This window comes from Morone saxatilis, unplaced genomic scaffold, assembly GCF_004916995.1.
Source record: "Morone saxatilis isolate NCDOM2014 unplaced genomic scaffold, NCSU_SB_2.0 Contig8, whole genome shotgun sequence".
NCBI classification, from domain to species: domain Eukaryota; kingdom Metazoa; phylum Chordata; class Actinopteri; family Moronidae; genus Morone; species Morone saxatilis.
In genome coordinates this window covers 6,154,661-6,169,190 of record NW_023340257.1, presented here as the reverse complement: position 1 = coordinate 6,169,190, position 14,530 = coordinate 6,154,661, and the positions used below count along the sequence as shown (strand labels likewise).

The window sequence follows — 14,530 nt, the reverse complement described above, 5'->3', positions numbered from 1 at the left end:
GGAGGAACAGGAATAACTCGTTAACGAGACGTAAACCTTTACACCAGGTTTTCGAGCTCCAGCGTGACAATGACGACGCTCTGTCGTTGGAATATAACGTTCAAACTACGAATCGTTGTGTGTTCGTCACCTGAGAATGAGACGTCTTTACATCTACAGTCCGCCATGTTTCTACAGAACAGACAAACCAAGCTCTGGATCTGGATCTGGAGGGACGTTTTGTGGTTTTTGCACATTTTGCTGCTACCGTTATTTTCAGCTGATTATAAACTAATGAAAACATACAAATAAATAAATAAACATAGATATTATATTAATGTGACACAGAGGAGCTTTAACAGTCTGAATGTTTCTGCACGAAGAGACGACGTCCCTCAGGCGGTAAAGAGTTCTGGGTCAACGTTAGTGCTCAAATACAGAAACAATACGACAGATGAGGAAAAACATCAGAATAATTACAGGAATCACTCACACACACACATACACACATACACACACACACACACACACACAGACAGACAACAACATGAGTCATTATTCTGTACGGTTGACCTCCAGAGAGAGAGACGTATAAAGACAACAACAAATCAACAAACTGAAATAAAACTACCTGAAATACACAGAAATAATAATAATAATTATTATATATGAATAAAATAATTAAAATATTTATCTGAGAAACAACTAATTATTTCTGTTTTTCCTCTTTTTTAAGCTCTTTAATGACTTTAATAAATAAATAATAATAAATAAAAGTGCTGTTGAAAAGTCAAAGTTGAAGCTAACGTTACTGCAACGCTCGTATATTATCATTCTGTAGCTTTAGCTCGCTTGCTAACAGGTTGCTAGCCTTGCTTTGTACCGTTACATCATTTATTGTTCATCATAAGTTAGCATCATGGCTAACGTTAGCTGGAGCCAGCCTCTAGTGGCCGATGGAGGAACTGCAGGTTCTGATATGTCAGGGTCGTGGTTGTGGTCGGGGCCTATATTCCTATATTTATGATAATAATAACAATAACAACAACTAATAATAATATATATATAATATATAATAATAAATATAATAATAATAATAATGATAAGTGTGGGTCCTGCTCACCTCCTTGTCGGAGACGTAGAGCCGGTCTCCTCTCAGGACCACGAACCGGTTCCTCCACAGTTCTCTGAAGATCCCTCGGCCGCAGAACTTCCTGATCCAGCCCACTTTGTCCGGCTGCTGGACCGCCTGCTGACCCGAGTCCTGAACGCCCTGAAAGACCACGACACCAAGGGGGGTCAGAGAGGAACCACCAGAACCGTCAGAGTCTGATCTAGGTTCTTCTTATTATTATTGTTATTAGTAGTAGTAGTATTATACTATAATATTACTGCATTATAATTAATATTACTGCATTAACCGGTGTGAATATGAATGACTGAAATATTATATTCATATTGATTCATATCACAGAACTGATCATAGACTGATCACTCTATCAGAAGATCAATATATGTGATGGATGATTGATGATAAATTAAATGATCATTATAGAAATATCAATCAGCTCCAACCCGTCTGCTCTGGTTGCTTTTCTTCATCCTCCTCCGGTCCTCCGGGACTCACAGGATAATCACACCGACGGGGAAGAGGTTCGGCCCGGCCCGGCGGGAGGTTCGGCCCGGACCCGGTGACTCTGAGCCCGGTAGATCCTGGAGGCGGTGTCGGTGGATCGGTTCAGTCCGTCCGGTTCTCGTTCAGCTGCGTCTGTTGTCTGAACGGAGGCATCCTCCCTGAGTGTGTGTGTGTGTGTGTGTGTGTGTGTGTGCGGAGACAGATGACAGAGAGAACACAAATATCAGTATGTACAATGAAGAGTCACGCACTCACCCATTTGGTTCTTGTTAGGGAGGTAGTAGGCATTAAGGGCCTGAGGGGGGAGAAGCCACCTAGGGAGAAAAACAGTGTCAAACAACAGGGTTTTAAAGATGGGATCCTTCTCACACACACACACAGACACACTCAAATCACCAATCTACCTACTCGAAACCACCCCGATCCTGGACAGAATCCGAAAACACCTCTATCTCTCTCTGAACCCCCTGGTGAGAAATATTCAGTGTGTGTGGTCCCACGGCCAAAGTTCCTCTCTGCATATGAAACCGCGGACAGTTTCTTTATGGTAATCCACTTAAAGCCAGACCAATCGATTGGCACAAAATCCCCCAAATGACTAACTCTGAAAGTGTGAGATGCCCTTGTTCTAGGAGCGAAAGACTGATGGCTCTGCATGGAATGCGGAGAGATAGAGGGGAGACAAACAGTGAGAAGGAGGAGGAGTGTTTCGTTTTTTATTTTTGTCCTAACGACAAGACAGAGTGAGTGATGAAAGGTTCACTTTTTGGTGATAAAGGGGGAGTATGTGATTTAACTCTTCAGGGCATTGAGTGTGGGCTAATGATACAGTTGTTTTGAGTACCTTGGAATACTAATGTGACTGTAATGTGTTGTCATAGCAGAGAATCACTCAATCCGGGAGTACGGGGCTGTATTTCAGAAAAATGAACCGCATGTCCCACAGCACTTTGCTGCTGCCTGGCTGCTATAGATAAGTAAATCAAATGGATTTTCTCCAGCTGTGTGTGTCGATTTGGTATCTGTTTAATTTAGAGGCGCATCAACAAATATGTCAAACTAAAAAGGGATTCACAGGGACACATGTTAGGCATGTCAAACATATTAGAAAGACAGACACTCACAGTGGTGTGACTGCAATGTCCGGTGTGAGCCTCAGCTGCATGAGCTCAGACTGGATTTCAGATATATTAACCTTCTTTAATTGCTTTGCTCTGCGTGTCAGTAAGCTCAGAGAGCTGGGTAGTGTAGCTTGTGTAATATGAGGAGATGTGGCACTCACGTCGTCTTGTCCACTTCTTCATGGATCTTCTTGACTGACAGCTTGATGTTGAACTTGATGCTGTTCAGGATGTTCTTGAAATAGGTCTTCTCATCCACATCAAACTGTAAAACCACACAGATGAAGTGAGTGTGAACACCTTTTCTGTATGCTTATTAAAGGAATAGTTTGACAATTTGGGAAAAGCACTACATGAAGATAAGAATTTTGATACCACTGTCATGTCTGTACGCTGTACGAGTTAAATGAGAAGACTGATAGCACTCACAGGGTTAATGTAAAGCTAAAATTATCTGGAGCTGTTTCCCCTTGCCTCCAGTCTTTGTGCTACACTAAGTTTACCAACTGATGGCTGTGGCTTCATATTTGATTTTATAACATACAAAATGTATCTAGTTATTAATACTCCTGACCACCAGAGGGCAGCAATAAGTAATGCTCATACCTATTTAAATTTCAGTAATTGTAATTGCATTATTTAATTTGAAAATGTAATTTGTTACAATACTAGTTACCACCAAAAGCTGTGGAATTACAGTACACTGGTTCTCATCTACCTCTGTGTCAGCGAATAAGCGATTTCCCAAATATCAAACTACTCCTTCAGCTGGATGTTTGTGGATGTGTAAAGTGAGTTGGTTTGAACAGAGAAACTAAATCAGCTACTAATTAGCTATTACGTTGTAAATAGTGCTAATCTGTGGTGCTCATGACACAATTTATTAATGACTCAGTGTGTGTGTTAGGGCTATTCCCCTTGTTGTGGTGCTAGTGCCTAACATTAAAATGCATTTGCAGTGGTTTATTTTACACAGATTAAAAACAGGTTTTGGTCACTTGCCACAATAATTTAATGTAACTAGCTTTTTGTAACATCTCCATCATTTAAACTGACAGCAAACACATCATCGTTCTTGTTTGTTTTTTGCTTGTTTAGTCTCACAGGGCCAGATGTGCCTCTGTTAGTTTGTGACAAAAATGCACATCTGTGCAAAGCATTATTTAAGATTGTGGCAGCAGATGGAGGAAAATGTGCCACTAACAGCTTCCAAAACCACCTCCCACTGTTGAGTCTGGAAACTTTTAACTTAGGAAAGGAACCAGTAACACAGGTGAAGCAACTCTTTGCTTGTCTGTAGTTGTGATTAAAAGCTGTGAGCTGACAGCCCATAACTGTGCCTTTTAAGTCCTCCACACCAAGCTTTCCTTTGAATTGTAGTAAAAGTATATTTGAGGTATGTCTATCAGTCCTATGGTGATATAATCTACAGACATGTTGCTGCTTCCACTCTCAAACCCTCACACTCATCATTCTGCCCTCAGATTCATTACCGGAGATTCCTGTGACACTCCCCATTAACAACATTGGTTGGTCCTCTCTGGCATGAAGGCGTGGCAAACACTTGTATCTTTTCATCCATAAATCCCTTATTAGACATTCACCACCCTATATAACATCTATGCTGGACTGGACCTAATCTAAATTCGTCCTCAGCTAGCTAGTTACATACACAGTTACTATATAAACGGTCAATGGTTACATCTAAAAGCTGGTGTTTGTAAACGCTAGCTAACGAGCGAGCTATGTCAACTGTTTGTTAGCTAGTTAGCTAATGTTTTGCTAACATGAGCTAACTTTAGGTTTTGAATATTTATATGTTGCCTTTATCTTATAAGCATCTCTAAAGTTTGATTGACTTTTCATCGCGTATCTAAGAACAGGAAAGGAGAAAGTTGACAGAGGCTTGCTCAACTGTTATTGGAGCACGGAGCAAAAAGGGTGTGGCTTAGGAAGGGTATTGTGCTCTTGTGTATTTCTCTGTACATCACTGCAAATGAGGGAAGCCTTAACGGTTCCCAAAGGTTTAAATTGTAAATGAATAACATAAAATAAAATGAGTTAGTCTTCACTACAGATGTGGGTTGTTTCAAAAGGACTTTGTTGAGAGGAACAGAATCACTTACCCTACTTTGAGCACCACCTTCATGATGCATCAGTTTACAGATTTGAAATTTGGATTAGGCTTCCACTCACATTTAAGCAAATACTCAACTCTTCCCAGTTCTCCCTAAATCTATAGTTTACATCTGTTTATACGGCTGCCTCCACTAGTTTTCCATCAACAGAGTCTTGATTGCATATTTTTGACAGCTGAGCTGCCTGCTAGCCAGTTTTATGTACACGGCCTCCTGGTTGTATCAACGTACTTAAAGTATATGATTTATTTGTACAGTCTCATCAGTGTGTTTCAGGTTTATTTACTGTGTATGATGTGTTCTTCTATCTAACGGATTCTAGAGACAGAAAGTGGAATTCGTTCGCATGACATGTGGGTGCTTGTGTGTCTGGGTGAGGATGACCGGACAGTGCAGAATGATATAGGAAGCACATGACTCACCCCATATTCTTGATCTATGAGCTCAGGTTTGAGCAGGAAGTCTGGGTATCCTGTCATCACCATCATGTGCTTCAGCTTGGGAGAGAGGAAGAAAAGAGTGTGATGAGGGAAGGAGAAAGTGGAGGAGAAACAACTGGTCCAACATCACCCCACATCCACTGGCAGTAACTAATAACTACTCATACGCACTCGTTTTTGGACCCAGGCACACAACCATCCGAGCATGCACACACACGCATCAACTAATCAAGCAAACCCAATGTAATAGGATTACAGGGAAGCTCTTTATATTCACCATGGCCCCGTAAAAGGATTATAACTTAAGATTGTAAAAGTATTAGAAGGGATATCTTGCAGTGCAGACCCTAAATCAGCACCACAGTGAGATCCGGATTAGGCGATCCTCACTTCTCAATGTCAAACCCTTGATGTATTCTATCACACACTTCCATCTAACCAAGCAATCAATCAAAGGCCCGGAAAGAAAGGAATTGCGAAGAAATAATTAAATTCTTTTCAAATACTAATCGGATCTGGCAGGGAGTCTCGTTTCTGATGCACAAGCTGAGTTAGGCCCCCGAACCTTTGCTCTGGCAGCTTCCTTGGTGGCTTCATCCATCCAGTCCAGCTCGTGCAGCCGCAGGTCCAGGGAGTGCTTAATGTCCTCTACCAGCTCCTGTACCTGGAGGGAGATCACAGTCATATTGGAAGAAGTTCTGAAGGCCCTAAAACGTTATTTTGTATGAAATATGGAGTCCTACATGAACACACTTTGTACACATTATATTATTAGTTATATTTCACATGAAATATTTCTGTAACTGGTTTGAAGTGGGCAGGAAAAATGTGACTTGTGACATGTACTTGAAAACAAGAAAGGGTCGCAGGTATTTTAATAACAACCCCCAGGTCTGACTCCTCTGACAGGCACTTTCTTGTGTTGTTTTCATGTATACCAGAGAGGAGAAAAATAAATCACACATACTGTAAGAAGCTGGGATCACGCAATACCACAGTGAATGTGCTATCTGACAATGATGGATATCCATCTCCCACAAGCAGCCAAAACCTGCCTGTTAAGCTGTTGGCCAAGTAGTGTTGAATTTGATTTTAGTTTTGTTGGTGGGCTCAGATTCAGTTCTGTCAGACTGTGTCAAGGACTGAGATTTATCCACATAATTGAGCTCTGTTTACTCTGTCAAATCTTTCCATCGCTGCTGACATTCGCTATTTTTCTGACTGCTGAGCTCCTAAAAAACTCCCAAAGAACGTAACATACAATGTAGTTAATGTAAATGTCTTGAGTTTTTTAAATGTTGGATGATTGATGGTTGGATGGTTGAATGTTATTCAAATCGTACAATAAATGTGAATGATATGATACATTTCATGGCACCTTTGGCTTGTCCCGAATGCAGCAGCTTTGAGAACCAATGTGTCTAGAAGAATTACAGGATTTTCTCTGGGCCAGGATCAATACTAGTGTAATAAACTGAGAAAGTAGATTGATTGTTGAATTACTATTTGAAGTATTTTTAAATATTCATGAATAATTTATGTTATAAAGAAAAACGGAAAAAAGATTTGAAGCCACGTTTGAACTTTTTGGAATTCTCCAAATCCAAACATTTAAAGGTGTAATTAAAGAGTATAAGTTCAAGCATGAACAAACTTCAGCAGATGGTGCTTGTGTTGCTAACTGATGATATGAATTTTTGTTATATCAGATGGTGGATTTTCTTCCACCTTTGTAGTCCCATTGCTGCAGTTCCTAATGTCAGTTGTGTGTAATATGAATTCCCAATGTCCAATATGTAATTACCACTGACCCTATGTGCAGCTGAAACACACCACAAACCACAAGTTGAAGCATTCAACCATCACTGAATTTCGATTTCATTTCAAAAACAGCATGGCACACGGTTCTATTATCCAGCTGTGAGCACCAACGCAAGTCAAAGTGACTGAAATGGGACACTTTGACTTGTGGTCTGTGGTGGCATTAAGTTGCAGTGCGAAAGTGCAGGGAAGACACAAGTTATAATGTAAGTAAGCTACTAAGCCACCAATGAAACTATGATTGCTGAGAATGTCTTTTGTCCTTGTTTTTTTACCCAAATACTTGAAGAATCCGTGAAAAGGAAAAAAAATGCCCAATTCCCCCACCAATCAAAGCAGATTCTTTTCACTTCTGCATGCTTGTTTTTGTTGGTCACATAAGGAGAACTAGGAATGTCGGAGCACAGAGTCTGATACTTATATATACTTATCTGGAACACTGAAATAACAGCTGTAGCTACTACATTTGTCACACCTAATTTTTTACAAACTACTTGATCCAAAAATTTATGGTCTCGGCTCAAAACTATTAAGGTCATCACCCTAAATTATAGATCTAATATGAATGAAAGTTTAAAGGTCCAGTGTGTCAGATTTAAAAGCAGGGGTGTAGTTGCAGATTGAAACTTTCTCACTTCATCCTCCCCTTAAAAGCATGAAGGAAAAACCAACCGCGTGTGAAACACAAATGGCCCAATAAAGAGCCAGTTTTTGGTTTGTCCTTCCTGGGCTACTGTAGAAACATGACGTACATGTAAGGCGACCAGTGGCATCTGTTGAAAACAGCCCATTCTAAGGTAACGAAAACATAATGATTCTTATTTTGATACATGAATGAAATTTAACTGTAATAAAGCGATGGAACATGATGAGTTGATGGTTTTACAACAGAAAACTTTGTTGGTGCTGCTGGAACTACAAAAACAGTCGCATTTGTACAGCAGTTGCAGAGTGGACTCCCTTCCCTCACAAATGATCAAAACCCATCAACACTTTTGCCTGCCATCAAGCTACTCAGTCGACAATAGGGAGAAAGAGAGAGGAGGGGTGTCAGATCGTTTGCACAGCTGTAGAGAACAACAGTTGAGTTCAGTAAAGAAAGGATCTGATTTTGAGGCTTTATTTTAGCTGAGACCGTTCCATTCATTCACCATTGCTCATGGTGGTACTGTTGGGTCTCAGTAAATGTTAAAAGGAGTTCGGTCTAGACCTGCTCTATTTGAAAAGTGTCTGAGATAACTTCTGTTATGAATTGCCGCTATACAAATAAAATTGAATTAAATTGAATTGAATGGAATTGAACTTATTTTAAGAAGAAGACCACTTGCAGAACTTCTCAGTTTAAGAGAAAGTGGTTGGAAATTAAGCATTTCATTGTACCTTTAGCATTTTTGGTGTCAAAGTCACTGATTTTTATTTTGCTGTTTGAAGAAATTGTGTCTTATTGTAAGATTTGTTTAGCTAATTATTAATATTAGATTATAGCACAAATTCTTCAAAAATGCAATCTTAAATTACTGAGTTTCCATTGCTTGTAATAAGCACAACTTGCTTACATTTTTTCTAGTTTTAAGGCCCATTACAGTCTTTCAGTGACTACACTTTTTATGCTAGTATAATAATCACACACACTCAATTAATTTTAAAATCATTACCCATAAACATAATGATTGTTTGTATGACTCAGATGACAGAAACAGCCTTGATTGTGAAAAGGTTAAGCTGAGTGTATTCTTATATTTAAAGAAACAGAAATGATTGTGGTTTAAATGGTTTCTTTTCTTTGAGGATATTGAAATACTAGTTCCATCTGCACCTTTTAGATACAGCTTTGTCTATGCTGTATTTGTTTATAGTTGATACTGCAACACTGATGGGTGGCCTGCAATCAGCTTCACCCAGGAAAAACCCTAAAATAGCAGCAAAACAAATGTAACAAATGTGGTTAGATAAATCTTATCTAGGTAGCTGACTGGAACTTACAGCTGAAGTCACAAGTGTTTTCAGCAGGATCTGGTTTATCCTGTATGGAGCTGTTAGCAAGACTTTTTTCAAGAGAAGCACGGGCCAGGCTGGGCAGGAACCTAAAACATACACACACAGGCAATTAATCACTGGTGCACACAATAATACAGCATTAAAACACATTGTTTTTTTATCAAAAATGAATCATCTGTATCAAAGCCAAGATAAACACACTTTTTTTTTGAGTGCGTGTGTGTACCTGGAAAGACAAGCCTTTTTGACAGTGTGGGCGATGCTCTCCTCAGGGTACTGAGAGAGACGGCGACAGATCCTCAACAGCTGTCTGGTGGAGAGAGAAGAGGCCAGAGACTGTGCCTGGAGACACACACCGCACACAAATAAATGACTTAGATGGCACACATCTTAACAAACTGGTAAGAGCTAACACACAAATGCAAACTTACCGTGGGGTCGTTTGTCTTGCGGAGATTGTGTGTGAGGTGCAGTAGATTCTCTGCCGCTTCCTTTGGAACATTAAGAATCTAAGTGGGAGAAAAAGAAAGAGAGAGTGGCTGATGAAGATTATGGTATTTAGATAAGAAGAGAAGTGGATTTAAACTACAGAAATCTTGATCCAGAATAGATTTTTCCCAGTTGACACACTCAGTGGCTAGTTTATTAGGTATACATGGCTAGCTTGTGTTGCTGTTCAAAAGTTATCAGGCAATAAATGAAGATGGAAAAAATAAAGCAACAGCAGTGATGTGACGATATACAATATCATCATGTACTGCGATAAAACACACTCAGACAAGTACAAACTGGTGAATTTGCATTATAATATAATAATCATGAAAAAGCTGCCTAGCTCGCTAATGTACAGTCCTATATTGATTTCCTGATTGAAGCTTGAATTGCCACAAGGGGGAGCCTACATCTTTCCAGTCATTCCAAAATCAGGGATTCTTTTTAAGAAATCATTTTCCAGGACATTTTCAGGAATTTTCTTGACAATACAGGACAGCACTTACCCACAAACGGTCATATAATTTACCGGTAGGCCTAGTATTGACACATTCAACCCACTTGTCACTCAAAGAACTTAAAGCCTTAATATAATTTAAACGGGTGAGTTATATAAAAATTCACCCCCGTACAGTTGTCATGAACAGGGAAATTAGCTACAGAAACCAAAACATGGTTGTACACATTTTTATTTCTGCTGTATAGCTGGGCATTTTAATATGGAGATTGACTGACTGGTGTGAACTGGGAGTGGGAGTTTTTTGGACAACTACAAATAGTAGGGTCTAGTATTACACATATATTACACAGACTTGTTGCTGTCTTGGGTTTTCTTTTATAAATCAACACTTCCATGAACTCTAACACATTGAATATACCTGATCATCGGTTTATGGTATTTGTGGTATGTTGATGGTGTTTATTATATAGAGCGTGCTAGTTTTTCTCACACAACGGCAGATTTGGTTAACAAGACTTAAATTCAGTTTAAATAATTTATGAGAAAGTGGGTCATGCACCTTTAAGAGGAGGAGAAAGCGCGGTGCGATTAATGTTCATTTCTTTTATTTCCCGATTTCTCATATATTTACGGATTATATATTTTACTGGAATTGGTCTCGCTTATGCGATTTTAGAAATACCACAGCAACAGGTGAGCTTAGTCCACTAGTAGGAGCATGTCGGTGATTCAAAAAGGTGAGAAAGGTTAATATTTAGTCCACACAAAACAAGCGCAAGACCTGAGGCAATGGTAGATGCAGGTGCTGGTGTCTCGGCCTTCTCGCACTAAGTGCCCGGTAAGAAATACATGTTATTTAATGACGAGTATTTGTGTAATCATAGTTATATAACTCTGGGCTAGTCCAGAATGTGTGTTTTTATCCGCTAGCGCACGTTGTCTGACAACGACATTGAATCTGAGCTAAAAATATTTGGTTTTATTTCATAACAGTAATAGGAGACATAAGAAACAAAACGTAGATATTGAATTTTCAGATAATGTCAGACTTACAAATTCGAATGTATGCTCAAAAGCTGCATAATTAGCTCAGTGCGGATATAATGCTGTGGAGTGAGGCATTTTTATTGATGATATCATTTGGGACTTATCGATACAGTTTGGGCACAGAAATATCTTACCGCAAGTAAATAAATAATTGACTATAATATTGGTCAGATTGTTCAGGAAATACTTATTTTTGGGTTTGTCATTTTTTGATGTTCAGAGCAACTTGAATTAAGGAGATGAAGTATTGCGTTAACAGTGTGATCATCCTGGTTGGGGATGTGCTATTTGGGCTGCACACTGAGAACAGCATGGACTTCTTTTGGCGATTTGCAGCGGACCAGAAGCCTCACTGTCCAGGGTATTGATATGTTTATGAGAAGGTCACTGTTTAGAATAGTTAATTGCACTAACATGCACACTGTGGACCCGAGAGGCATTCCCTGTGGGTTGTCTGTAATGATAATAGTTAATTATGTTGCAGTTTATTAGTTTTACGTATTGAATTTTGCGGGTGCGTGGGTAAAGCGTGGACCTCCTGAAAAAGAGAGAGTACTTGATGAACTTCGAGTACCATAGGGACCGAGCAGTATAGTTTGCCGTTTCGTCTCTGTTTTGTTTTTACCTGTAGGCATCTTGGTGCAAGAGTGATGGAATCAACTCAAGAAATGCTGCAATCTTAATCGACAGAACCGTCGGAACTAGAGGTGCGGCCGACAGAGAGTGGTTTAAGTGAAGGCAAAACTGTGCTCCAAGGAATAGTGCGGCAGTGTATGTGCATTTCTTCTTTTCGTAGAGGAGCGTGCCGGAGCATGAAAACACCGACCCAAAAAGTGTTATTAAAATGATTCTGGGTTGGAGCATATTATCGATGTTAAGGAGCATAGCGAAGTTCATCCGGCATTGGAAAATAAGCAAGTAATGGTACGCCAAACTCCCCATAGTCCCAATAGCAAATGGTTCAACCCCATGGCTTTTTTCCCTGAAGCATACCTTAACAATTTCGGTAAGTTTAGGAAGAATGCAAATTGGTTATGTTAAAGTTAAAAGAAGTTGTGCAAAGAAGTTAAATTTTATTTTGGGCATTAAACTACCATACAGATACAAGCTTTGAAAACTCGACAGCAGCTAATACATCAAGACTCCTTGGGGGTGCTCGACATGAGGGGGAACAGTGAGTCTATATTCCACAATTCAAATATATTTAGGAAATGAGTTTATATCGAATAAATGAATCCGTTTATACAGCTGAACGAGAGAATAAGGTCTGTATATATTGGTCTGTCCAGCTGGTGGAAAATGAAGCAAGTTGGGATGCAGTGCTGTAGAATCAAATTAGCAGGAGAGGTTGGTACAAATGTCTAGCAAATGTGCCATCCCATACGAATTACAAGAGCTTGGGCGGATAATGCGATGCTTTTTGTTATCGGTTACCTGGCACAACTAGTGGCGAAGTTACAGGGTAATAGAGTGAATTAAACTGCGAGAAGGAGTGGCGTAAAAGAGCACTTAATACTAAAGACATATACAGTGGGAAACATTTTCATCCTATTAGGCAAAAGCACTCATTTTTAACACAACACAAACTATTTGCCGAGGTCGATTTGGGGGGAGGGAGGGTAGAACATTATCGGTGTTTAAGACAGCACAGAGTAGTAAAGGAGAGAAATAAACAGAGAAGAGGTATTGGGTTTATATTTTGTGTGAGACGCTAAGATTTGTTGATCAATTACTAGGGTTTCTAGGTTTAATATTAAGACATTATCTATGGGTCATATTATTTTCGTGCGCACGCGGGAATAGAAAGATACACTCATGTAGAACCCATGCAGAATATCACGGATTTATTGCCCAGTAAGGTTTTCCACGATAGGAATAGGCTGAGGCACTTCTCTTTACCGTGCCATAGGCCCCCCAGGGCTGGTGCATGAGGATCAGATTAAGTAAAACCATGAAACAAAGTACAAAACAAAGCCAGATACAGAAAAGTCGTATGCGGAAAAAGAAGGACACAAAAAAATGTGCAGGCTGGAGAAAGTCCTCTGCCAAGTTAACAGTGAGTGACACATGAATCAACCTAATATATTTGGCAATTTGCTAAGCCGTTGCATTAACAAAGCACCAGAAAAGTGCAATTAATGTAACAGTATAAAAACTGTAATGTACGTGTCCTCTCGCCCTGCAGATATAAGCGTTGAAAATGTTGACCACCCATCTGTAGGTCCAAAAAAAACGTGCAAGGAGGAGATTGCGCTAAGCGCTATAAGAGAGTAAAATCATTAATAACGAGACGAAGAAACTTGGGTGGTGAGGTAATGGACGTGAGAGGGGAGCGAGCGAGGATTTTAGAAGAGGATATCCACTAGTTTTCAGTCGAAGACCAAACTAGACACGTCACCAAATGAAACAGTGTCTATTTATTTTATGTATTTTTTTTATTTCACGATCCTACTAGTTACCCTATACTGTAAGCTAGGCTGCTGGTTTCTTACACACTCACGCTATCTGTACTTTGCGGTAGGTATGGGTAACTCACTATTGTAAATTAGATTGCAGATCCACACGAAGGAGAAAAAAAAAAATAAAAGACAAAAAAGTAATCACGCCCCATGGTTGCTACCTTAAAGCGAAATAGCTTAATGAGCGACACGTAAACATTTCACGACACCATCCAGATCTATCATAACGACCACTTTGGAGTGCTGATTTCAAAAGATGGCACGTAAGACACAGATAGAATTACTAGTAATCAGGTGCTCCTGGCGAGCTTATCTTCAATCATATTCCGTCCGCCGAGAAAAACCGGTACTAATAGGACGTCGGGATGCATATCATTACCCCTAAAATCCCATAGATAAACAAAAAACAAGAAGCTCCTGACCCGAAAATAAAAAAAAATAAGGGCCGTAAGGAAAGAGAAAGTACAGAAACTCCTTTGGTTTCTTCTCCCGAGCTACGACGAATATTGAGCGACAAAATAGCGAGCTGACAGCGAGCAGCGACTCTAGACGAGGAGGGAGAAAGTCGAAGCAAGTTAGATCCTTGGGGACCATGACGATCCCCAGCCGTGCGGAGCCTCAGTCCCCGGGGACAACGCCCAACAAAACGGGAGCCCAAATGCGAGCGCCCCCCGGTGGAGGCTTCCTTATAACACCATAATCCCATGTCGCCTGAGTCGTGTATTTTCGAGCGCACTAAACTAGGATGGCGCGCGTGATTTAACGCGTCAGCCATAATCTGCAAGCTATCAACTGCGGAGGATTAACCACTACTATATTTATAATATTATAATATATATGACTATATACTTATAACACAAGAAACAACCAGCTAATATAATATATATATATATTATATATATATAGCAAACTAGTAATATATTTGAAGTGAGTCAGTCT

The 14,530-nt window shown here is 39.8% G+C and overlaps 1 protein-coding gene and 1 long non-coding RNA gene across 2 annotated transcripts in view; both read right to left on the bottom strand.

Moving 5' to 3' along the window:
- The window catches only part of LOC118341973 (endothelin-converting enzyme-like 1), a 47,121-nt gene that overhangs the window by 11,938 nt on the left and 20,653 nt on the right, over nucleotides 1-14,530 (bottom strand). The window contains exons 7-10 of the mRNA XM_035680398.1: nucleotides 5,880-5,978; nucleotides 5,297-5,371; nucleotides 2,898-3,001; nucleotides 1,871-1,929 (exon numbers count right to left, since the gene is read on the bottom strand). Of these exons, the coding sequence (XP_035536291.1) occupies nucleotides 1,871-1,929; nucleotides 2,898-3,001; nucleotides 5,297-5,371; nucleotides 5,880-5,978 (337 nt within the window). The remainder of the gene's footprint in view (nucleotides 1-1,870; nucleotides 1,930-2,897; nucleotides 3,002-5,296; nucleotides 5,372-5,879; nucleotides 5,979-14,530) is intronic.
- LOC118342250 lies at nucleotides 9,095-9,648 on the bottom strand. Its single transcript, XR_004797468.1, has 3 exons — nucleotides 9,565-9,648; nucleotides 9,360-9,475; nucleotides 9,095-9,219 (listed from the first exon to the last, which is right to left on the bottom strand). It is a non-coding gene; the product is annotated as an uncharacterized LOC118342250 (long non-coding RNA).